The 26,839-nt window shown below is 42.3% G+C and overlaps 1 protein-coding gene and 1 long non-coding RNA gene across 3 annotated transcripts in view; one reads left to right on the top strand and one right to left on the bottom strand.

Moving 5' to 3' along the window:
- Nucleotides 1-4,693, bottom strand: part of MFGE8 (milk fat globule EGF and factor V/VIII domain containing) — a 35,607-nt gene extending 30,914 nt beyond the window's left edge. For both annotated transcript variants that reach the window (XM_072148504.1, XM_072148505.1), the window contains exon 1: nucleotides 4,537-4,693. In XM_072148504.1, the coding sequence (XP_072004605.1) occupies nucleotides 4,537-4,600 (64 nt within the window). In that variant the 5' untranslated portion in view covers nucleotides 4,601-4,693. The remainder of the gene's footprint in view (nucleotides 1-4,536) is intronic.
- LOC140127623 (uncharacterized) lies at nucleotides 4,262-23,343 on the top strand. Its single transcript, XR_011855033.1, has 4 exons — nucleotides 4,262-4,312; nucleotides 6,490-6,542; nucleotides 22,086-22,189; nucleotides 23,001-23,343. It is a non-coding gene; the product is annotated as an uncharacterized lncRNA (long non-coding RNA).
- The last annotated feature ends 3,496 nt before the right edge of the window (nucleotides 23,344-26,839 follow it).

Raw genomic sequence — 26,839 nt, 5'->3', positions numbered from 1 at the left:
TGGACGATAGACTGAGATGAGAGATAGCGAAGAGCAGCATTATTCAGAGCTTTAAGCTTTGCTTTTCTCCCAATTACTGTCATTATATTCTATTTTCTGTAGAATTTCTTGTGTTAAGCATTGATGTCTCTGCTAAGATGTGATTCTATTGTTTGTCTGTAGGTCTGTCTTATGGATTGCGTTTTTCTCTGTTCCTGTATTATGAGCTGCTATGTACAAAGTAATCTCCCACTTTATCACCCTAAATTTCCACTGTGGCCACAGTTAAACAATAGGCTCATGGTGATGTGGCCACAGTGAAAACACGTCTCCACAAATGTACAGTTTCACATGGGAACTTTGTAATTTGGCAACTTTATTATGGTACTTTTTTAAGGAACTACATCACATTTATCTATACAAAATGCACAACACTCCTCAAAAAACCTCAACTGTAATTATGCCAAAAAGTTTCAACTTAGATTTTTTTTTTTTTTTTTTTTTTGTATCTTTCCTGCTGATCTGATTGTAGCAGGCCCAGTTCATACTTGCTTTTGGACTTCCCATATTATAGGAAATCTACCAAAATCAATCATGATAAACCAGAGGCACTTACACACACAGGCACTGTATATTTGTTATCCATGACTTCTTTCCTCCATTCCTAAAATCAACTTGTAAAATTATGCCAATGAGCCTGAAGTGCTCCTGTGGGATGTTACCAGAACCCTCTGTGCTGTAGCTTCACAGGCTGTTACACTGTGCATGAGCACTCCCACCCTCCCATTGTTAAACTATCTCTGCTGCACTGAGATAACAGTAGGTAAACAAAGGGGGGAGGCAGAGGGGGAGACAGTGTAACAGCATAGAGGGTCTCTGGTAACACCCAAAGGAGTGTTGCAGGCCTGTGAAATGAGAGCACAATTTTAAAAGTTAGATGTAAGAAGGCCATGGATAACAAAATAGGAAGATTACCACAGTCACAGTGCCTGGATCTATGAGTAAGTGCCCCTGGATTATCATGCTTGATTTTGTAATTATGTCTAACTTCCATCACAAAAACGGTAACAGTAAACTAACTGATCTGTTAAAATCTCCATTGATACCAATGGACTTTAAATGACTTCCATTAGTTTCTTTTGACTGCGCTGGTTTTACTTGTTTGTGGTGTGATTTGTGAGATGATGGACTCCCTTTATATTTCTAGGAGGAAATCCTAGGAATGTTATTCTCTAAAGGATAGTTCTAAAGGATAGAATCAAAACCGGCTCCCAGCATGGAAAACCCACAACCTAACAGTGAAGAACAGCGGCTGTCAGCAGGAATAAAGTTCACTGCGGTTTTCTTGGACCCTACAAACCCTGTCATTTTTTCCAAACCGTAACAACGGTAACAAACAATTTTTTCCAAACTGTTTTATGCTACACTATGCGGGGGGGGGGGGGGGAGCACTGACATTTGCAACTTTGTATCTGAATAGAGGAATTCCTCCGAGAACCAAAATGTGGTTTTAATAAATCTTTCTCAGAAAATACTAAATTTAAGTTTTAAATCTTGTAATGTCAAAATAATGAATATCCTGATGCTGATACCCCTGCAATGATGATGGCTGCCTGGCTGAACACTTTACTTTGGGCTCATTCCCATGGTCTTGTGCTTGCACGGGATCTAGTACGGACTGGGAAGAGGTGGGAGGGGTGAGCGCTCTTCACCCCTCCATAGGAAGACAAATGGCTGCGCAACAAATCTGCCGTTATAAAAGACAAGTCCTATATTTCGTGGCGCAGGTGCCTGACTCGGTGGTGGTGCGGAAACACACTGCCTGCTCACCGCACCGTCACTGGGAGCCATAGAGGTGTATTGGGATCATAATCTGGTTGCAAAACATGCCCAGATCATGGCCCCCATTACAGCCCAGATATCAACAAATGCAATGTCAGCTCAAATTACCATCTAATGTGTATTCCAATTCTCCCACAATGGCATACAATAGGATCGAGCACTTGGATTTCTAGGAGCCCAATCCTTTAATTCTCAGTAGAGCGAAACCTTTCTACCCTTTCTGAAAACGTACAAGAGTGGCACATCAAGCCGAGCATGACAGAACAAGCCGAGCATGGATGTGTATGGCGAAGGACGGGCGGTCAGAAGGACGTTTATTGTGTACTGTATGGGCAGTCGAACTGAACACGTAACTAAAAATCACCCCTGTGATGTATGGTTTTTTTTTTAACAGACGGCATATGACGGCAATATTTTTTAATGGATCAATGCCCTCGGTCGTGCAACTGATGGCATGTCCTAGTTACAACTGTTTTTCAGAAAAACATGTATGACATTTCATGAATCTGGCGCCCCCTGTATACTCCACAGGCAAACTGCACATAGTCCAGACTGCGCTGATTTTGATAAATGTGTAAACTTGGCATATTGGTTATTATCTCCTAATATAGCGCCAATAATATATTATGGGCATCACTTTCTTGTAGGGACTATTTTTAATAACAAAACTTTAATTTATAAAACTCTATAATATAGTTTTAGATGCGGCACCTTACCACCAATATTTACTTGCAGAATACCCATACATATAGATAAGATCACAACCTGGAAGACAATAGCAGGACTCAGGGATAACAGTTACATAAATAAAGCTCTTAAGTAATTTAGAGGACATTAATGCCAATGAGTGGCTCTTAGAGTCTAGACAAGATTATGGGGGCTATTAGGGTTCATGGCAATAGATAACAGATATGCAGATAGTATTTACATGACTTGTTATACAATGGCTGATTGTAGCAGTGCGGTTGTACCCGGTGGGTACATCTGTTACATTGTTCTATTGGTCCCAGCGTATATCACTGTATTACTAAGCAGAATATCAGGTCGGTGCTTGCCGATCTGCTCCTATAGGCTGCTCAGCCTCCAGCATGATCTCATTCTCTAGCATACAACGCCCATTAGATGTCACTGATGCTAGAAAACAAACTCCCGCTGGTAAAAACTCCCATCGCTAATCCATCCATATTCAACTCCTTTCACAATCCCATCACGGACGCTTCTTATACTTGCAAATGAAGTTACATTGTTATAAATATTGACTATTATCTGAAATAAAGTACAAGATCTTCATTGTAGCATTTGTATCGATAGTTATATCTATTTTATTGGAACTGTCAATATTTAGACATAGTTGTGTTTGCGATAATCTACTGTTTTCTGTTATTAGCCTAGTCCTCTGATCTGCTAATCTATTGTTTTCTGTTATCAGCCTAGTCCTCGGATCTTAACATCTTCTCACTCTGCGTCTGAGCCCATTAAGATATTCAGTAACATATTATACTGCAGAATTTATAGCACAAGGCGAGGCTTGTTAATTGATCACACAGAGTCGTCTGACCAGAAAACAATTATAGATGTTCCTTGACTTCTTAAAGTAACACTGCACCTCCCAAATCTTAATAATAAATCTTTATCATATTCTGCTGAGCTTTACAGATCTAAACGCAAGATAGGACATTACAGAGTAATACATGGTCAGATGAAACAATGGGAATGAGGGCTCTGGTCACAAGAGCTTACAATCTATGAGAACAGCTATAGATGACATCGCTACTTCTAGTTGTCGTAGCTCCCAAAATAACCAGGAGGAGACAATCACATAAAATACTAAAGTCATTTATCACCAATTACTGGATAAGAGGACGACAGCTTAGATCTAAGTGGCGATGAACCCCGCACTGGGTACGGGCAGTAGCTTTCAGTTCTATGACCTGCACTTCTAGTCTTCCTGGCTGTCCTGAACTCCCCCTACACACAGGATGTGACCTTATACAGGAGCAACAACCCTAAACTACACGTATTATAGGAAAACACAAGGAAATAACATGAATGTATAAGTTTTGGTATAAACGAATCATCATTGTGCACCTCTGGCCACATAGAGGTTGTCCATAGTAAAAAAAAAAAAAAAAAAAAAAAAAAACACACACACACACACACACACAAGGAAATAATATGTATGTATATGTTTGGTGTAGATCCATGATCTATACAGCTCTGTGGAATATGATGGTGCTGTATAAATGAAGATTAATTATTATTATGATACAGACTGTATAACATTATACTGTAATCTGTATAAATAAAGCTTTATAATTATTATTATTATTATTATACAGACTCATCTGGCCATGTATAGAGGTTGTCCATGGTAAAACAAACAGTTGCTATTTCCAGAAATAGCGCCCCATCTTGTCCTCAGGTTGGGTGTGGTATTGCAGATGAGCTGATTCACATCAACGGAGCCCAGTACAGACACAACTCTAGACAGGTGGGACGCTCTTTATTTGGAAGAGCATAATAAGTCACCCTCTAATAACATGGCTGATAACAGAAAACAATAGCTTGTATAGAAGAAGGCGTAAAGTTAGATAGTTATATAGAAACGCTCCATGAAGTAGGGAGAGCAGAGCTTACCATGTATGTCTGTGTATGATAGCACATGACAGGTGACCTGTGCCCTGCAGTGTCAGAGGTCACATGTAGCACACTTACCTTGCACCCCGAGGAGAGCGCAGAAAGTGAGGTAAGTGAGGAGAAGTGTAGCGGCGGGGTGCATGCTGCCGGCCTCAGGTGTCGCTGGGATTTTTTGGTTTGTTCGGGAAGATTTCACACTGGGACTGGAGCCTGAGATTGCGGCTTAGCATCACGTGACGCGGGGCACGCACCAATCAGCGCGGGTTGTGGGGCAGAGGAGGCAGCGGCGCTGTGGAGACAGGGAGCGGGGCCGGGCTTGTGCTGTCTGCGCTGCCCATGTCTCCTCATGCCGCCTCTGCCTGATGTTATTGTCTCCTGTCACACGGGGCTACAACTTCCAACAATGAGAATGGCCACTTACTATACAACTTACCGGCTGTGTGTGCACAGTATATCACCCATACACCTTCCACTAGTATACAAACATACAAACTTATGGAACAGTTCAAGGGGTTTTCCCACCAAACAGGTTTGCTGAGCGGTGGGGGCCTCAGTGATGGGACCCCCACAGATCACCAAAACAATGGACCCCTCCTTACTCCCTGAGACAAGTGGAGCAGACGGCCGCATGTGGCCAGTGTTCATCTCTATGGAGCTGTCGGAGATTGCCGAGCGCCATATTCGGAAATCTCGTCAGCTCCATAGAGATAAACAGGGCAACCCGGCCACGAGCAGCCGTCTGCTTCGCCCCTCTGAGCAACTAGGGGTCCAACTGGGGTACATAGGACTCTCCGTGGTCAATAGTGATGTGACGTTCATGAACGAGCCGGCTCCCCTCAACCGATGGCTAACTTGATCCCGCCCCTAACCGACTCACCACACCCCCTAAAAGTGGCCTGGGGTGACTGGCTGGACTGCGTCTCCCTATCATACATGCATTTGGCTGCTTACAACCTGTTTATCTATTAAGATAATTGGGAAAAACTGACCAAAAACGCCATGTGTGGCATCAACCTTAGTGAGCGGAACCTAATAAGCCAGATCCCTAAGAAGAGCCGGAATTCCCATCACTAGTTCTCATGATCTGTGGTGGTTTCATCACATGTGACCCCCATGATCAGCAAGTTAGGTCTATCCTGTGGATAGGGCCTAACTTGTTTCATGGGAAAACCCCTTTAAAGGAAATCTACCATCAAAATCCATCATGATAAACCAGGGACACTTACTCATAGATGCAGACACTATGACTATGGTAGTATTTTTATATTTGTTATCCATATCCTCGCTCCTTCCAATATCAACTTTTAAAATGATGCTCTAGTTTCACAAACTGTTACATTGTACAGAGCACTTCCCCTACTACTTTGTGAGATTACACCAGGCAGAGGAAGGATGATGCAGGTGGGACGGAGAGCCAGTGTAACAGCCTGTGAAGCTGCAGCATGGAAGGGCTCTGGTAACATTGGCATAATATTAATAGTTGATTTTAGAAAGAAGGAGGCTATGGATGACAAATATAAGATGATTACCACAGTTGCTGTACCCTGATCTATAAATAAGTGTCCCTGGTTTATCATTATTTATTTTGATGGTTGATTTTTTTTTAGAAAGGTGGGTAGTTCACTCAAATTATGGCAACAACTTTTAACCCCTTTATAATTTTTACATTTCCATTTTTCACTTTCAGAAATCCAAAACTTTTCATTTTTCCATGTACAGAGCTGTATGTGGGGGCTTGTTTTCTGTGTAACATAATGTACTTCTTAGTGACTGTATTTAATATTCCATGCTGTATACTGGTAAGTGGGAAAAAAATCCAAATGCAGTGAAATTGATGAAATACACATTTGCACCATATTTTCTTTACTGAGCTCCAAATGACACCTCCCCTTTATTGAGTCGGCATGATCACGGAGATACCAAATTGATATAGGTTTTAATACGTGAGAAGATTTAAAAGTTAAGTGAGCTCTGATTTTTATTTGTTACCCAAGACTTACATTAAATTAAAATGCTTGTGGTTTTTGGCAGCTTTCTGCACTGCAAAAGGTGAAATCATTGTTGAATATCTGAAGAAAGTGCAGGTAAGTTGTAGCTGGCCACACATTTCTCCTGCAGCCTCATCAATCAGATTTCGGCAAGGACAAGTCTACCAGACCCTGAGGCCGTGTCTGCACTTTACATTTCAGTTATTTTTTTAAAGGGAACTCAAATGCAATTGGGAAGGGCTTCGCCAGAACTCATGTATGTTTCGACTGAAATATATCCATTCTGGAATGAGCACCAGGTGTTTAGCATTATTTAGATGCCAAACACATAGGGGCACATTTACTTACCCGGCCCATTCGCGATCCAGCGGCGCGTTCTCTGCACAGGATTCGGGTCCGGCTGGGATTTAAGATGGTAGTTCCTCCGCCGTCCACCAGGTGGCGCTGCAGCGCCGAAAATAATCTTAACGCCCCGGAATGCACCATCCCATAGAAGGTGAAGGTGAGCGCTCCCCAAGCGACACATTTTCGTTTTTTAAATGCGGCGGTTTTTCCGAATACGTTGGGTTTTCGTTCGGCCACGCCCCCCGATTTCTGTCGCGCGCATGCCGGCCCCGATGCGCCACAATCCGATCGCGTGCGCCAAAAACCCGGGGCAATTCATGTACAAGCGGCGCAAATCGGAAATATTCGGGTAACACGTCGGGAAAACGCGAATCGGGCCCTTAGTAAATGACCCCCATAGTTCTCAACTTGTGAACGTGGCCTTAGGGGCTGAGACAATTCTTTTAAATGTATTTCTTAAACGCACAATTTAGCATTTTCAGAATTATATTGTATATTTAGAGAGAGAGACAAAGAAAAATGCACCAGAATTCTGGTGTATTTTGCGGCAAACAAACTTAAATATTTTATCTAAGTATCTTGTAAATAAAACCTAATATTTACATGGGATGTAGACTGGTTTATAAATATTGCTAAACAAATATGATACTATGTACGGTAACCTCATCATATACTATATTTCCTCCTGCCAAATGCTGATCCCATGAGAGGATATTTCCCTACACTGTACATGGTTGATCTATGTGCAGAATGTGCTTCCATGGGGGAAAATGTATAAACACAGCCAAAACGCTCACTCATAGCTCAGGCTGTACAATACATGCTATCATTAGCATCTCCCTGAGCCACTGGGTAGAGTGTTGCTTCTCGCAGTATATAGGGGATAAGCGTCTCATCAGAGGGGGTTTAAATGATAAGATCTGTACCAAGATCCCAAGGCTATGTCCCATTATCCCATGAGACGGATGGAGAATCTTTGCAACTGCATTCAGATAAGGGTAATAATAAATCTTTATATAGCAATGTCATATTCCTCAACACTTTACAGATCATTACAGAGTAAAAAATTAGTTAAATAGGAATGAGGACCCCTTATAATTTATAGGGATTTAACCTCTTAGATGCCACGGTCATTGTAGCCCAGGGGTTCCTGGAAGGGAAAAGTGTCAGAATCCCCTTCTGAACCCACAACTCCAACCCCCTTTCTTGTGGCTGAAAAATACTGGAAACACAATACACAATACAGTAAATAAATACATTTGGTATTGGAACCTAAATGACACTGTTCAACAACCTACATTGACAATCACAAATGGTACATCTTTTAGAATATAACAATGGGAAAACATAAAACAAATGCTGTTAGTCCCGAAGGCCAAAACTGTCATTGTCCTTTGGGGCTAAACTCTTATCATCTGTCTAGTCCTGGGAAGTTTCCTCATTTGTCCTTGCTAGAATCTTCATACTCAGATTACTGGATATATTTGTTGGCGTGTGCCAGTCAGGCTGCCCCTATATATTAGATAATGGATACAGTTTAGTGACAAACAAAAACATCCACAGGCAATGTGACAAAATGCTTTGTGTGAATACAGCCTAAACCTGGCAGACAAATGTCACGCACGTGCAAAGTATTAAAATGTTTCACGCTCATTGACAGTTTCCTATTTCAGGGTGTGTATGGATAAGAGCCCAGACGTGTGACTCGTTCATGAATCACATGCAACATTTCTGCTGGCCAGGCCTGGGTGTACAACAAAAGGGCTGGGTTTTAGGATGCAACATTTCACTTGTTTTGTTAGATTCCATTCATCATGCACCAAATGAGAAATATCTGCGCCTTTCATACTTTACATCTAACTGCTGTCATTTTGGGAAAATACATATACATAATTAGTAATACATTTTGATACATCTTCCAAACTCAAAATACATATATTAATAGATGACCATGAATATTGCTGACTGGTGACAAGATTTATCTCACATTGACATGCACCATGTGTTCTAAGATATTATTAGTGACAGTGTGCTCACTGAATCCTGCTTGGAAACACAATGTTACCTTGACATGTGATCACGGGGGAAGCCCTAGGATTACATCTCAAAACGCAATACGTGAATGCAGCCTCAGGCTGGCGGCTCACTACAGTGGTCAGTCAGTGAAAACTGGATTTGTGCTGGCCAGAATCCATGGACAGAGCGAAGTGTAATCATGATCATGATTACAGTTTGGCACTGCTGTTCCGCCAGCAAGCAGAGGATCCATACTCCTGTGCCTGACATTGTGCAGGGTCGTGTGCTTTGAGTCACACTGGGTTGATCTACCGTGGCTGCAGAATGGATGAAAATGCTGCAGGTTTTATACCCACCAACTAAGCGCCCTGGCTTAAAGGAAAGCTACCATTTGATTTGATGCATTATGAAGCAAACATACCTTGAGAATGCTGTAGCTACACTGATGCAAAATCATATCTTGGTTAATCCCTGAGTTGAATGGTTTTGCCGAAAAAAAAAACAATTATAACATTCAGGACCTTGGGAAAGCTGGGTCAGGCTGGCTGACATAAACACATTACACACGGAGATTGTAATTACAAATGGAGGTTAGTCAAGACATGACTAATCAACCTGAGCTGGATTACTCATACACAACAGCTGGGGAATGGTGCAGCAATTGATTATTCTGCCTTTAGGCACAACCCAGGGATTACATCATCCTTTCCTGCAGTAAATAACTCAAATGCTGGGAGAAGTGCAGCCATAGAAGCGACAGATCTTTATTATCATAATGTCATATCTGTTTTATCAGCACAACCACTCAGCACAGGGATTAACCACAATATGATTCTGTATCAGTGTAGCTACAGCAGTTTCAAGGTATGTTTGCTTCATAATGCATCAAATCAAATGGAAGGTTTCCTTTAAATTTGAGGTCATGCAGACCCATGATCATCCAGGACACTCTGCCATAATTTGTAGGTTTGTGTGAAGATGGACACAATAGGCTTGCAACAAAAGTGCAGGAAAAAAGCACTTGAGTGAAGCCGGCCTCAAGCAGTGACCTATATCTTAACAGATACAAAACCCCCTGAGCCAAGAAAAACAATGGTGGGCCATTGAAGTCCCTTGTAACTATTGTTATCAGTAATGGATCTATGATAACAACAGGGTGCTGTAAAACTGAATCAAATTTAGAATCTGTGGTGGGTGCTGGGGAATAGCTCTGTACATTGATTTACGCAACTGAGAAGACTCAGTAAACATTTTTTGCATTGTTAACATCTGTTTTAGGATTGATATGTAGGATTGCACAAATAATGTGTGGAATGCATCCCGTTTCAAGAAGGAAACTTTTACCCTACAAGATGGGAAACACATTCTAGAACCACTAAACCTCTTTTAGCACAACCCCTAACTATAAAGAGCTTCAACTGATGAGGGGGAAGCATTTGTGTTGCAAAATAACATATATTGACCTCTGTGCAGAATCCTTGGATTTAGCGCTCCAGTTCCAAGGGCTTCCAATCATTTTCTACATTGACTAATGTAATGTCAGTGACAAATATGAGTAAAATACAATTCCACACCTATGATTTAAGGGTTAAAGGTTAAGACCTTTGCGTCAGTTGCACCAAAATTTGGCACATTTTTTGGGAGTAAACAAATAGGAGCTCCACAGTTAGACTTATTCTTACATTTATCATTCAATATTAGACACTGTAATATATTAGTATCTCATTCCTATCATAAGCTGTAGATACAGTATAATATACACATGCAGTTCTGGCTTCCGGTGACATTGGAAATGGAAACATGGAAATATTTGCCAGATGACGCTCGTCTGTTGGGCAGCTATTAATATAACACTGATATTTACATGACGATGAAGGACTTCATTACAGGAGTGAAGGATGTTTATTAATAATAAATTAATTGTGTTTCTTCAGTAGTAACAGGTTTGTTTATTGAGAGGAAAATACACAAAAGCAGGGGCAGATGTAGGTTCATGGAATACAAAAACAAATAATGTGGCCACTGTCTCATGTATTTGCAATTTATGAAATTGCACTTCTTTTTGCAACTTTTTTTGGGTGCATTTTAGAATAGCCCTATTTGGGGACTTTTACACCCACTAAGAAGTTTTTCCAACAGAAAACATGGCCAACAGAATAAGACAATTGTACAAATATCCTATTTTAGTAAATGTTCTTCAGTAAGCCTTGCATAAAGTAGCATATGCACAGAGATGCTGGAGGTTGTTTATCACTGGTTTTGTTCGGCTTTTTTGTTGTAAAAAAAAAGTCTCAAAAAAGGTATATAGGGGCTCATTTACTAAGGGTTCGAACGCCGCACTTTCGTCGGGTTGCCTAAATATTTCCGATTTGCGCCGAATTGCCCCAGGTTTTTGGTGCACGGGATCGCATTGGCGCCGGCTTTCATGCAACAGAAATCGGGGGCGTGGCCGTCGGACAACCGGACGGATTTGGAAAAACCACGGAATTTAAAAAAGAATTTGTGCCGCAAGACAAGCACTTACATGCACCAGGACAAAGAAGGTGAACCCCGGAGGACCTCGGCGCAGCAGCAACACCTGCTGGATATCGGGCGTACGGACCTTAGTGAATCCCGGCAGACCCAAATCAGCGTCGGACAATGCGCCACAGGATCACAACTGGAAGTAAATGTGCCCCATTGAGTTTTTATGCAACTATTCACTGCTAAAAAATTTGCATAAAAAGTTGCATAGTCACTCCTGTTCCTGCTGGCTTATGTGCTGGGACTTTTTGTGCTTTTTGTGACTTTTTAGAAAAAAGAAATCCAAACAGGTGGTGCATAAGAACATTTATTAAAGGACCAGAGCCACTTTAATAATCTGACAGACAGCGGAGCTTGGAAGACAGACACAGAACTGTCCCAAGGAGCTGCCTAATAATATATTACCCCCACTGAGTGAGGTAGGATTGGAGTCAGAGCACATGGTACAGTGGAGCTGAGAATGCAGTAACAAAATCACAGGTAATAATTGAACATCACTGATGCACTTTACAAATGGTGCAAAATATTCTTAGAGAAAGTGTTACTTTAATAGGAAATCCAGCCCTGACTCTAGAAACTCTGACCAAGCACCTAATTTTAATTAGTACACATTCTTGAACAAGTAAGAAAGATTAGTTTTATCAATAGCTTTGTTTTCCTCCTGACTCCCAAAAATTCCTTACTAACTTCCCATCCTGAGAGCTTTTTCAGTGTCACTTAGAATGTCGGAATCTTTACTCTGAGTTTCATCTATGAAAAATCCTCCTTGGTTTGTTTACAAGCATTTTTGGCAACTTTTATAATTTCATGATACTCAAAGGGAGTGAGGGTGCTGTCACACGGTGCTTTTTTGGTGTGTTTTTCTGAAAGTGTAAGCTGCTGTGAAAATGTTAATAAAGCTGCTAACACTTCCAGAAATGAAGAAATATAGATTCAAACCAGCCAAATGTATGGTAAACATTCAAAAACGCACCGTGTGACAATACTCTCAGTCTCCCAAAACAAGCCACAGGTAATCACTAGAACAACATGCTGTTTTGGACAATATTAAAAAGACCCAATTAAAATTGGTATAAAAGGAAGACATTTTGTTAAGCAATCCGTGCATACTTTCCACTTGAATTTGGTGAGTCCAAAGGTCTGAGCTCCTCCTGCTCTGTAACATGCAGCCTACAGATAGGACACAATGGAGGGGATTATCATGACTGGACGCATCAAGCACCAGTAATGATACTTCCCCTGCCAGCCCATGTCACTCCAAATATACTAAGAGGCCAGGCATGGACATTGCTAGGGACGTAAAAGATCTGGGGCATGGGTGTACCAAATTTTTATAAGCATCATCTCCTGTACATAACCCCTCACACATGCTTGCACCAAAACCAACTGTACTTATCATTTTCAGCTTCAGAAAACACTAATTCCCCCTCAATGTGACCTGCACTAAATAATGTCCCCCTACTAAAAAATAACCCCATACTGAATAGTACCTTTACACTAAATAAGTAATTTTCTCACAGTCCCTACACCAAGCAATGTCTCCACAGCCCCTGGTAAGTAATGTTCCTAACAGCCCCAGCGCAAAGAGTTTGTATGTTCTCTCTGTGTTTGCTTGAGTTTCCTCCGGGTTCTCCAGTTTCCTCCCACACTCCAAAAACATACTGGTAGGCTGATTAGATTGTGAGCCCCATTGGGAACAGGGATTGATCTGGTAAGCTCTGTGCAGTGTTGTGTAATCTGTGTATATATATAAAGGATTATTATAATTATATAAAGCCCCTAAAGCCCCCAGTAAATGTCCCCCACAACCCAAGTAATTGTCCCAACAGCCCAGGTAAGTAATGTCCCCACAGCTTCAGCATATAATATCCCCCAAAACCCCCACTAAGTTATGTCTCCCACAGCCCCCGGTATGTCCTCACAGCCCCCCATCAGATCCCCCACTGCTCCCCCTAGTCATGTCTCCCACCGCCCCCAAGTTATGTCACCCACATCTCCTGTGTATAGGCCCTAACTTGTTTGATGGGAAAACCCCTTTAAAACCCATTTATTTAGGCAGGCCTATCACACTCCCTAACTGCATGCAACTTTAACTCTCTCTGTTAACCAATTCTGGGTGTTCCCCCTGCCTGTTATTCAGCAAATGCCAAGCAACTTTCCAAAGTTATGGCATTTTCTGTTCTGAAAGTGTTTGCCAAAAATCTTCCTCACTAGTGGTGAAGTGGGTGGAGACTTATGTGTATCAGTCTATGCCCTCAGGCTGAGGCCAGCTAGCTTGTCCACAGATCCCATGATGCCTTGGGTTCTCTCTGAAAGTAATTTAGCATTAAATCCATTTAGCTTGCCACAAGTTAATCCACTGAACACTGCACAGTGCACATACAGGATGTATATGGTGACAGCGTGGCCGCTTCCATCACATGGAGGAGCAGGGTACATGTAATAAGTGGAAGAAATCATAAGCACAATATGAACCCTACTAAGGGTTAATAGCTTGTCTGCACAGTGCTCATGACAAGGTGGGGGAAGGGCTACAGCATGAGGTGCAGAGAGAGACAAAGAAAGTTCTGCAGAATCACAGACTGTGATGGAGGAACTGATAGGGAACAGGGAGATCTTGTACCTCACTATTCTGTGTAGGAGACGTCTGTGTCCATGGTCCTGAACACATCCAGCTCTGCTACATACACAGAGAGAACTCTATCAGATGACCTCCTCCTCTGTGAGCAGGGAGCAGCAGCCCCTCCCGTCCCAGGAGTCCATCAGATAAGCAAACTATGAACTCCAGGGCTTGTCAGCTCAGGGAGAGGAAGCAGCTACTGCAGGTATAGCAAAGAAACTGCTGGATATAGATAACAAAGATAAAAGGCAAAGTTGTTTTATATCCCAAGTACTATTGATTAACTACAGTCGCTCTTTAAGCAGCTACTTCTCAGTAGGTAGAGAAGGAAGGAATAAAATATGAAAGTAATGGAGCATTTAGATTTCCTTTTCACTGGATATCAAGTTTTATCTTTTCATTGAAGTGTTTGTATCACAAAAGACATTTATCCCACATCCAAATGGTAGAAGACAAGTGTCACATGTCTACTGTGACTCTTCTCTCTGGCAGTGAACCACACCCCATTATTTTGACTGACAGCTCTGTGTCTCTTCAAATCCCTGCTCTGCCTTGTACTTAGGGACTGTCTGCTAATACTTAACTAAAGACATATAATACATATTTTACTTATAGGAAATATGGTGTCATTTTTTTTACAGTGTACCTTGTGTTACGTTCATGACATGTGACCAGATGTGACATTATCGCAGGTCCTTTAGCCTTCTAACAATAGCAAACTGTACACCATGTATGTGATTACATGAAATCACAGCAGCCTCCATGGAGGATAAGGAGGAATAGAATACCATGGAGGATGCTGTGTTTCATGTGGTCAGATACATACATGGGGTACAGTTTGCTATTGTTAAGAGGCTAAAGGACCTAAAATGATGTCACTCTGTTCACATGACATGAACTGCTTAATAGTAAGGAGGCATAGGAAGGAGTAGATGGGAGGGGTCGGCTGAACAGGACATGCCCCCTCTGAAGCCAGGGAATATAAGATAAAAGGTGATTTATAAGGATGTAAGCAAAACAATTTCAGCTAAAGGAAGGGTGTCAGTTTGTTAATAGGGCTCTATAGAAACCTGTCACTGGCTGCATGTGTGAAAATGTGGTGACAGGTTCCCTTTAAGTGTCCTATACATGATAAACCTGTAGTCTCTTCGATCCTGGCTACCTCAGAGACATTCCATGGATGTAGAGACAGGGACACTCATGCCCTATACACTTTTTTTTTTTTTGCACAACCCTCTTGCTCATGTTTCCACTCTTCTTCTTTCAGGTTATTTGCTATGACTCATGTCTGCTCATATTGTGGTTAGGTCTTGGGAACTGTGGCTTTCTTTTGGCTCTGCCTTACAAGCAGGAAGCAATAATAAGATGGGCACAGACCAGAGGAAATAACATGTAGCATCAGCTATAGAAACCTACAATACAGAATCATGTGGATGGTGCTGAAGACATTAGACAAAGCCTGTTTTCCCTTTAATGAATTAGTATAGGGGTGTCGGGGCAATTGGAGAAAGAAATCAAGCACTTGCTAAATTTTCCACAAGTATTGAATAGTGCAAACCCTAGTCACAGAGAGCTATAAACAGTGGCGACATGCTATGGATTCCCCAAAGAAGTGCAGGCATAATTTATACCTGCGTATTCACATGAGAAATGAGCATTTGCACTGTTTTCTTGTGGGCTTGGACTTTACTACTTTCACTGGGCGCCACAAGTGACATGTTTACTTTATTCTTTGGTTCAGTACAATCACGAGGATACCAAATTTGTATAGGTTTTATAATGTTTTCATGCACTTAAAAAAATTAAAAACTTCTTCATTTTGCCATGTTCTGGCACTAATAACTTTTTCATACGTCAGTGCACGGTGTCATATTTTGAGACTTTTGATGAGGTTTTTAATGCTATCGTTTTGAAGACTGTATGGACTTTTGATCACTTTTTATAGAATTTTTAATATTTTTCAAAATGGCAAAAAAGTGTCATTTTCAACTGCCGCCAATTTCCGTTACGCCGGGGAAAATCGCTTGTATATTTTGATAGATCTGACATTTTGGGACGCGATGATACCTAGTGTGTTTATGATTTTTACTGTTTATTTATATTTATATCAGTTCTAGGGAAAGAGGGGTGATTTAAACGTTTACTTTTTATATTATTTTTTCATATTTTAAAAAATGTTTTACATTTTTTTTAACCATTATTTTAGATCCTCCAGGGTAATTTAACCCTGCAAGGTCCGATTGCTAATACTATATACTGCAAAACTACTGTATTGCAGTATATAGCTATTTTACTATGATTTCTAATAGCCTGCCTTCTGCTGTCTATTAGAAATCATTGTACATGGCAAACCTACAAGTCTCAATGGGACTGTAGGCTACCATAGTAACCGATCGCCACCCTCCGATGGCGTCACAGGGGGACGGCGATGGGCCATCCAAGATGGCGGCACGCATATAACGGTAAGTTAGGTGCCGCGGTCTAACCCTTAACAGTTTAACTGCCACGATCGGTGCCAGCACTGACCACGGTAGTAACAGGCGGGTGTTGGCTGTATTATACAGCCGTCACCCGCTATGTATGGAGAGAGCTTAGCTCGTGAGCTCTCTCCATTCACCCTTCGTGGCACGAGGACGATATAGTTTGTCCTCAGTCGCGAAGGTTTTAAAGGGGTTGGCCATGCTACCTCATATTTTTGTGATGTGTGTATGTGTGTGTGGGGGGGTGGATATCAGGTAATTTACCAATATACATCTTTTAATAGTTCTTCGCTGTTTTCTTGATATAAAAAGTGAAGCCTCCTGTCTTTTACCTCATCAGACAGAGATTCCTGTCCATAAAATTGCCGCAGATGGAGAGTCATGTGATATCTGACTGTCCACAAATAATCATCCAGTGATAGTATTCATGAACATAATATCAAGATCCTGACAGGGGGTTTGGTCCAGGACAGTCAGAGATCACATGACCCTCCATCTGCAGCCATTTTATGGACAGGAATCTCTGGCTGATGAGGTAAAAGATAAGAGGCTTCACATTACATGTCAGGAAAGCGGTTCAGAATATTTACTAGATTATTATTGGTAAATTACCTAATATCCTGCCCCTTAAACTTAGACACATATTAGAAAAACAAGAGGTAAAGTGGCCAACCCGTTTGATGCATGATCTTCTCTAGCAAGTCATGATGTTTCTTCTATCTACACCAAATCATGATCTGGTGAAAATAGACGCCAATGGAGCTAAATCCATGTATGCAATTTATGACACGGTGCATACAAATACACATCTGCCACCACTGTGGGTGTATAACTCTAGTCTAAATATGTGCCCCGCCATAACAAGCAAATCGTGTAGTGCAGCAACACAATAAAATAAGAATCTAGTCCTGGGTTAGGGTACAAGTTATAAAAAAAACAGAATGGTTGCTTATGTCCAATCAAATCAAGTCCAGTAAGGCAGCACTCCAAGAAATTATTGAGATATATTCACCACGGTGCAGGATGTGACGTTTCATCTTGTCTTTGGAGCCATTTTCAAGTTATGATTTGCATCGCATACAAAGGATTGATTAAAAACAATTCTGCTTTGATACTTATGTTTGTACACTGAGATTGTTATAGGAGCATCTTGTTTGTGTCACTACTGTGTAATCCTAGATACTAAATGCAGTTTGCCTGTGTATAGTGCATGGTGCGCCAGATTCAGGATTTCAGCTGCTCGGTCTGCATGAATCTGGCGCTCCCTGCACTGCCCCGACGAAGTGCACCAACTTTTTTTGGTGCACCTTTAACATAGGACATGCGACACAATTCTGTTGGACTTTGCATGATAAATCTGGTGCACGGTCCAACTGAGCACCGGAACGCCCCCTAATTTGTGTTGCATGGTGGTTAGTGCAGCTGCAACACAAAATGGTCATGTGCAACACATTTTGCGCAGACACTTCTTAAATACCTGGGCAAGCAGTTTACACCTAAAAGAACACTCATAAATCCGATAGAACCTTAGTAAATGTGCCCCATAAAGTACTTGTCACATTCGCTTGAAGTAAGACCGTTGCATTTGCTTGTGTGTGTCCTCTATTTGGTTCACTCAGATCCCTTTTCCTTGGTCATGCATTTCCTGTTTCATTTTAAGCTTGAAGGGTGAGCTTATCTACTAGAACATTCCTCTGCAAGTTACTGCCAGTTATTTATGTTTCATATATTATTTGTGGAGGAGTATCTCTCAGATAACGCATGATGTCCTTCATCGACATATTTACAGCACTGCGCAAAGATTTTAGGTGGTGTGGAAAAAATTCTCTCAAATAAGACTTTCCAAAATCAGCAATGTTCATAGAATTTTTAAAAAAGTGCTCTACAACAGTACATGGCCTGTGTAGTGTGCAGAGGGCACCAGATTTATGAATTTATGAATGTGGCGCCCAATGCACTGCTCTGACCTATAACATAGAGCCTGCAACACTGTGTCGAACACTGTTAGAAGCATAGTAGGACAGCATATGATCACAGTGATATCCATGCTTGGACTGGTCCACAAGTGTATCCACCAGTGGGCGACTGGTTTGAGGTGGGCCCAGAAACCTTACATAAATTGCGCACAAGAGAAGCCCTGCGTTGTGGTCAAGAACTACTAGTTCACAGAGCTAAGGAGACCAAAGTTAAAGAGAACCTGTCAGGCAAAATAACCCCCTAAACGAAATATATATTTTCATAAATTGCCATTAGAGAGCACTGTGCCTATCCCTTCATTGTTCCTCTACATGCCTCTAAACCTAAGCAATGAGGTCCTAAAGCTGTATGCAAATGACCTGTATGCAAATAGCTATAGGATGCAGCCATGTTATAGCAGAACATCAGGTACTTGTGTAGCTGATGTGTATAAGGATGTCAGCAAATCATGAATCTGGCGTCCTCTTTACACTACACAGGTAACTGCAGGTAGTACAGTTTGCACTGTTCTTATCCCCAATGGGGCAGATATACTTACCCGGTCCTGTCGCGATCCAGCGGCGCGTTCTCTGTGGAGGATTCGGGTCTTCCGGGGATTCACTAAGGTAGTGCGCCCGGTGTCCACCAGGTGTCGCTGCTGCCCTGAAGTGCGTCGGAGTTCACTGGAGTACACCAAGCTATCGTGGGTGCAGGTAAGTTCGTGTCAAGCGACACTCTTATGTTTTAAAATCCGTAGGATTTTCTTACACCCCCGATTTCCGTTGCGTGCATGCTGGCACCAATGCGCCACAATCCGATCGTGTGCGCCAAAAACCCGGGGCAATTCGGGGAGAATAGGCGCAAAGCGGTAATATTCGGGTAACCCGGCGGAAAAACGCAATTCGGGCCCCTAGTAAATGACCCCCAATGTGTTTCATTGTGTTTTGAAAGGAACAGAAAATGCATCAGGCAAAATGCATCCGAAAACACATCAGTATTAATGATGGTAAAAACCTGAATTTTATATGAGATGCGTTTTTCAAAACAAAGACGCAGGGACACATTTACTAAGGGTCCGTCGGACAAATTTCCATCGGGTTTCCCTAATTTTTCCGTTTTGCGCTGAAAAATCGGGGGCCTGGCCGTCGGACAACCCAGCTGGAAGAAGATGGTGAACTCCGGCGGACTTCAGCGGGGAAGCGACACATGCAGGAAATTGGACGCACGATCTTAGTGAATCGCGGCAGACCCGAATACTCGTTGGACATTCCAGATCGGCGGCTTCAATGGGACGGATAAGTAAATGTGCCCCATAATGTGAACACAGATTAAGGCATGTGCACAACATGGAAATGATTTGTGTTTTGAAATTAATTTTAAGCGTATCTCTAGAATCTCCTCCTGGAATGCATTTTTATATAGACCTAAATGCTTGCATTTGGTAAGTAGTAATGTAATTCAATCTTATGAATATGGATGTAAGGTCCAGCATTAGTAAAAGTAATCAGTGCCTCTGCCAGCTACTATTATTTCACCTAACCTCCCCCTCATATTGTGCCCCCTCTCATATACTCCTCATATTGTCACCTCTCATCTCCCTCTCATATTGTGGCCTCTCTCATCCCCCCTCATATTGTTGCCCCTCATCTTCTCCTCATATTGTGGCCTCTCATTTCCCCCTCATATTGTGATTGTGCCCCCCCTCATATTGTGGTCTCTCATTTCCCACTCATATTGTGACCTTTCATTTCCTCCTCCTATTGTGGCCTCTCATCTCCCCCTCATATTGTGGCCTCTCACCTGCCCCTCATATTGTGGCCTATCATTTCCCCCTCATATTGTGGCCTCTCATTTCCCCCTCATATTGTGGCCTCTCATCTACCCCTCATATTGTGGCCTCTCATCTACCCCTCATATTGTGGCCTCTCATCTCCCCCTTATATTGTGGCCTCTCATTTCCCCCTCATATTGTGGCCTCTCATCTCCCCCTTATATTGTGGCCTCTCATTCCCCCCTCATATTGTGCTTGTGGCCCCATTCATCTTGTGGCCTTTCATTTCCTCCTCATATTGTGGCCTCTCATCTCCCCCTCATATCGTGGCCTCTCATCTCCCCCTCATATTGTGGCCTCTCATCTCCCCCTCATATTGTGGCCTCTCATTTCCCCCTCATATTGTGGCCTCTCATTTCCCCCTCACATTGTGATTGTGGCCCCATTCATATTATGACCGTTCATTTCCTCCTCATATTGTGGCCTCTCATCTCCCGCTCATATTGTGGACTCTCATCTCCTCCTCATATTGTGGCCCCTCTCATCTCTTTCATATATTATGAGCCCCATAATGTTGGCCCCCTGTCAATCCTCCACATATTTTGGGCCGACTCTCATATCCCTCCATATTGTGAACCCCCTCTTATATCCACTCATGTTGTGGTCCCTTCTTATACCCACCATATTCTGGCTCCCTCTCATATGCCCCATATTGTGGCCCCCTCTCATACTCCCCCATGGATAGCAAATATAACAAGATTACCACAGTCATGGTGCCTAAATCTATGAGTAAGTGTCCCTGGTTTATCATGATGGATTTTGATGGAAGATTTTCTTTAAACTGCAAACACGATTCAATTTATTTTTGTAAATAATGTACATCCTTATCTTTGTCTTTTTCTGTCCTTTGTGCTTTTTTGCAATCAGGGCACTGTTGGAGATGTGAATCTGGTGCTTGTAGATGTGTGCCGCTACTTTTACATTATTTATTCTCCATATACTGTTACAAGTTTAGGTAAAAGTGAGAACTTCATTTAGTTTGAAATGTGTCATTCTATATTTTTTCTTGATTTTTTAAAAAAAATGTTACCTACCAAGGCTGTCACAGACTCTCAGTGCTTTGTGACAAGGCAGGCTGGATGCTGCTGTGCACGTCTTTGCTCCGACACATTCAAAAAGGTGGTGCTGCTATATCCAAGGCAGGGGGCACCAGCATGAATCCAAACTATACGCCAAACTATACGCAACTCCCCCCCCACCCCCACCCCGGTGATTGCCTATCCCCTCATCCCAGCTTTGAAAGTTTTCAGTTATATACAGTTTTGTATATATTAAAGTAAACATATCTGTGTTGCCTATGATGACCAATCACAGAGCAGCTTAAATTTGAATAGGGGACTATAAGATATGAAAGCTGTGCTGTGATTGGTTGCTATGGGTAACCAGGACAGTTATTGCTTGTGTTAGGCCTTGTTACCACAGGAATGTGTGTACACCTGATAACTGGGCAGTTTGGCTTCTTCACATGGTAAGGGGCAACCACTGGGGCAGATGCATCCATAGGGGCAGTTATTGGACTGTGTTCCCTTATGACTGTGTGATATGTGATGTGTACAGACCCTGTATGGACCCTGATTCTCAACCCAAAGAAGATACAATAAATATACAAAACGCACTTCATTGGGAATTACATGGACAAATCTTTATTTATAATCCCACCCCATGGCAGACCCCCGACTCACGAAGAGTCACCCCTCAGCACTCAGGAGAGGAAAAACCCCCTGTGGGGGAAACCTCTAGGGAAGCCATGGCTGAATGATCGCCCTTCCTCTGGGCTTAGAGGGTCACTGCCAATAAATATCTCTCCCCCAATTTATAGTGGAATAATTTGGCTGATCTGGTGGTGGATGTCCCTTCCTCCCTCGCAGCTCCAGGTCTGAGGCAGACAACCCCTTGAAGAGGATGGCGGCGCTGTGGTGATGAGTCCTGGGCTGATGGGGCGTCCCTGCTAGAACCTCCAAATCGCATCAAGGTAGGTATATTGTAGGTAGTCAAGATCAAGGTCCAATGGCACAAAATGGCAGCGGGCACAGCAGTGCGCCAGATATTATGGAACCTTCAGTAATTATGACATCAGCACAACATCTGTGACCACTGAGGGCGTGTCTACACGTGTCATACATTATGATGTCACACATAGGGAGGGATCTGCAGGGTTAACCCTTTAATGGCTGACAATATATCACTACAGGGGAATATATGTGTACTTTTATAATTAATGAATTAATGATTGATTTTATAAATAGACATTAGATGCTATATGTAGAGGATGTGTCCCACTACACTTTAATCCATGTTATTAAAAATATATATTGATTGATATATTTGAATATTAACTGAGGCTGCAGATTTAACTGGGTACTTAGGAGACCAGCAGTAACTTCTTTGTAACATGTAGGACAATGGACAGTAACATGTAGGACAATGGAGAGTGTAGGGTTGGCGCTGAGGACTTGGTTCCTTGTTTATATTTGGTTACACGGTGTGAGCCTTTCTATGTTTTATAAGCATTGAGGATATGTGGTCCTCCCAAGATATGAGACTCCCAAGATATGTTGTGTTGACCAACAACATTGTAGACAATACTTTGTTATCCAAGTCTGTTTTACATTGATTCTGTGTGTTGTGTTCCTGCAGTTTTGGCAACTATCATTAGGCTGAGGGCAGTTTTACAAATCTGTAGTAAAGTACAAAATGGTGCCCGGTACATCTTGACCATGTAATGATGTAACAAATATGCAGTGATGGGTTATGTGCAGCTCATTGAATCCTTGTCATTGTAGGGGTTGACCTTTTGGGACATCCTCTGTCCATTTATCCGATGAGAAGAAATAAATGTGATGGAGTCAGAGAAAGGAGCAGCTGCAAGAAGTAACTACTGGTCTGAAGAACTGGCCATGTATTACCGGAACTTCTTCATAAAAATGGGCAACAGGTGGAGGATTTGTGGTGACTGGTCACCAATGTATCTCCATCTGTACCTCATTTAGAGAAGGTTTCACCAGATGGAACAATCCTCATAACCACACAGAAAATGAGGCACTTAGATACATGTAGTAGTGTTTGCTATTATTTCGATATATAGAAATTATGTTGCAAATAAATATATATGATTACAATAAACAATTGGTACTAAAAGTTCTCTTAATTTTTTATGCTAAATTTTAAAACTTATTTTTACAAGTAAATAAAGTTTCCCTAAATAAAGGCGTTATTTATAAAAAATTATATGAGTATTGTCTTAAAAAACCATAAAGGCATTGGTCGACCTTTCCTAACACATCAGTTACTATTAACCTCGACTCCTGTCTCAGGTCTGCACTCATTAAACTCTCTGACAGTTTCTGTGTCATTGATGGGGACACATCCTTTTTACAAGGCAAATGGTTAGAGACTTTTTGTAGTCACTGATTAAAGGAAACCTACCACTTGTAGTGGCAGGTTTCTGATGGAAATACCGGGCACCAGCTCAGGGTGAGCTGGTGCCGGAGCTTATTTTTGTTAGTGTTTTAAACCACGGTATCGCGGTTTAAAACACTTTTTAAACTTTATAGCCGGCGCAGGCAGGTACGCGCTCGGCGCTTACCATGCGCGCGGCTCTCCTTCACTTCCTATGTAGCCGCGCGCACGGTAAGCGCCGAGCGCGTACCTGCCTGCGCCGGCTATAAAGTTTAAAAAGTGTTTTAAACCGCGATACCGTGGTTTAAAACACTAACAAAAATAAGCTCCGGCACCAGCTCACCCTGAGCTGGTGCCCGGTATTTCCATCTGAAACCTGCCACTACAAGTGGTAGGTTTCCTTTAATCAGCAGCACTCCACAGGACTCCACACCCCATTTTATTTCCTAAATTGTTTGTTAAGTTGGGACAGATACATTGTTATTTTTTTATTATTAATATACACTCACCGGCCACTTTATTAAATATACCATGCTAGTAACGGGTTGGACCCCCTTTTGCCTTCAGAACTGCCTCAATTCTTCGTGGCATAGATTCAACAAGGTGCTGGAAGCATTCCTCAGAGATTTTGGTCCATATTGACATAATGGCATCACACAGTTGCCGCAGATTTGTCGGCTGCACGTCCATGATGCGAATCTCCCGTTCCACCACATCCCAAAGATGCTCTATTGGATTGAGATCTGGTGACTGTGGAGGCCATTTGAGTACAGTGAACTCATTGTCATGTTCAAGAAACCAGTCTGAGATGATTCCAGCTTTATGACATGGCGCATTATCCTGCTGAAAGTAGCCATCAGATGTTGGGTACATTGTGGTCATAAAGGGATGGACATGGTCAGCAACAATACTCAGGTAGGCTGTGGCATTGCAACGGTGCTCAATTGGTACCAATGGGCCCAAAGAGTGCCAAGAAAATATTCCTCACACCATGACACCACCACCACCAGCCTGAACCGTTGATACAAGGCAGGATGGATCCATGCTTTCATGTTGTTGACGCCAAATTCTGACCCTACCATCCGAATGTCGCAGCAGAAATCGAGACTCATCAGACCAGGCAATGTTTTTCCAATCTTCTACTGTCCAATTTCTATGAGCTTGTGCAAATTGTAGCCTCAGTTTCCTGTTCTTAGCTGAAAGGAGTGGCACCCGGTGTGGTCTTCTGCTGCTGTAGCCCATCTGCCTCAAAGTTCGACGTACTGTGCGTTCAGAGATGCTCTTCTGCCTACCTTGGTTGTAACGGGTGGCGATTTGAGTCACTGTTGCCTTTCTATCAGCTCAAACCAGTCTGCCCATTCTCCTCTGACCTCTGGCATCAACAAGGCATTTCCGCCCACAGAACTGCCGCTCACTGGATGTTTTTTCTTTTTCGGACCATTCTCTGTAAACCCTAGAGATGGTTGTGCGTGAAAATCCCAGTAGATCAGCAGTTTCTGAAATACTCAGACCAGCCCTTCTGGCACCAACAACCATGCCACGTTCAAAGGCACTCAAATCACCTTTCTTCCCCATACTGATGCTCGGTTTGAACTGCAGGAGATTGTCTTGGCCATGTCTACATGCCTAAATGCACTGAGTTGCCGCCATGTGATTGGCTGATTAGAAATTAAGTGTTAACGAGCAGTTGGACAGGTGTAACTAATAAGGTGGCCGGTGAGTGTATGTAATATCCATATAAATGTTGTTCTTTTTCTCAGTAGTTCAACATGCAATTTTAATTAAGAATTATATCACCTAAACTAACCTAGGTGGCACTACTGCATTATTCTTCCCTGATGAGCGTGTTGCTCATATGTAGAGCAAAAGATCACTGACAATAGAAGGTTGTTCTATTTCATGCAATAGATGATGCAATTGCAGTGATTCATACCTTCATTATCTTAACACACTAAACAAGGGTGTCAAACATAGACTAAAGTTCATGCCACAACACTTGTCAGTCCGATGGTCACCGGTGATTTCGGTGACCATGTATGCTGCATTATCAATACAATACTGTGGTCCCTATTCAAATTGAGGGCTATATGTACCAATTACATATTACATTAAAGCCAACCTGTCACCAGTAATGTCATTTTAAGCTGGTGACAGGTTCCAATACCCTTTGCTATGCTGATTTTAAAAATGACTTTGTCAGCATTCAGAATTTTTTCAATACTTGATATAAGTTTATTTCACATTAACTGTCTCCCTGCCAGCAGCATGTGCCTCCTCATGCATTCTTCCTTTCCTCCACACCATCTTCTTTACTCCCCTGACTGCTCAATGCTCATGACAGAAAGTGGGGAGGGAGGAGAGAGCTGCATGTGTGTGGAAGAGAGGAGATTGACACAGGCTGCAGCTGCCCCTCCCTGGGGACTTACCACACACTGGTAGGGAGCCAGGTACTGTGAAGTAAACTTATATAAACTACTGAAATGATTCAGAATGTTGACAAAGGCTGACATTAGGCAAAGTGCCTATTCCTACACTGCTACAAAATGCTCTATACCATCAAGGCAAGGAATACAAGAAGACCTTTGACTAACATCACATAGGGGCTTATTTACTAAGGGTCCGCGGATTGCACTTTCGTCGGATTTTCCGCCGTTTTCGGTTATTGCGTGACTATGACAGGTATTTAACAGGGGATTGTGTTGCAAGTGATCGGATTTTGGCGCAGGTTTTCATGCGACAGAAATCAGGGGGCAGGCCGCCGGACGATACAAACTGATTTGAACTGAGCGCGGGATTTAACTTTCAAATTGTGCACCTTGTGCACTTACATGCACCAGGAAGAAGAAGGTGAACTTTGTCGGACCTGAGTGGGGAAGCGACACATGCAGGATATCAGGCGCACGATCTTAGTGAATCGCGGCACAGTGCATTATAATCGGACAATGCACTTTCATTGAACTCCTCCGGACGGGTAAGTGAATGTGCCCTAATGTTTCTAGCCTTTTAGGGGTTTTAGCCACAAAAGACACTTTTTATACCATGAGGGATAATTAGTGTCCAATAGCTGGAAGTCCAACAGCTGGGACCCCCCAAAATATAGGGAATCAAGTCACTACATTTACATCTATGGGACTGTCCTGGAAGTCCCACTATGGTACAGTTCTGGAGGACCAAGCTGCAATGTATTGTGATGATGACATTTATCATGGTCAGCAAGAGGTTG

This window comes from Engystomops pustulosus, chromosome 4 (genome assembly GCF_040894005.1).
Source record: "Engystomops pustulosus chromosome 4, aEngPut4.maternal, whole genome shotgun sequence".
NCBI lineage: Eukaryota > Metazoa > Chordata > Amphibia > Anura > Leptodactylidae > Engystomops > Engystomops pustulosus.
The sequence above is the reverse complement of the archived record's forward strand: the minus strand, read 5'-3'. Positions and strand labels throughout refer to the sequence as shown.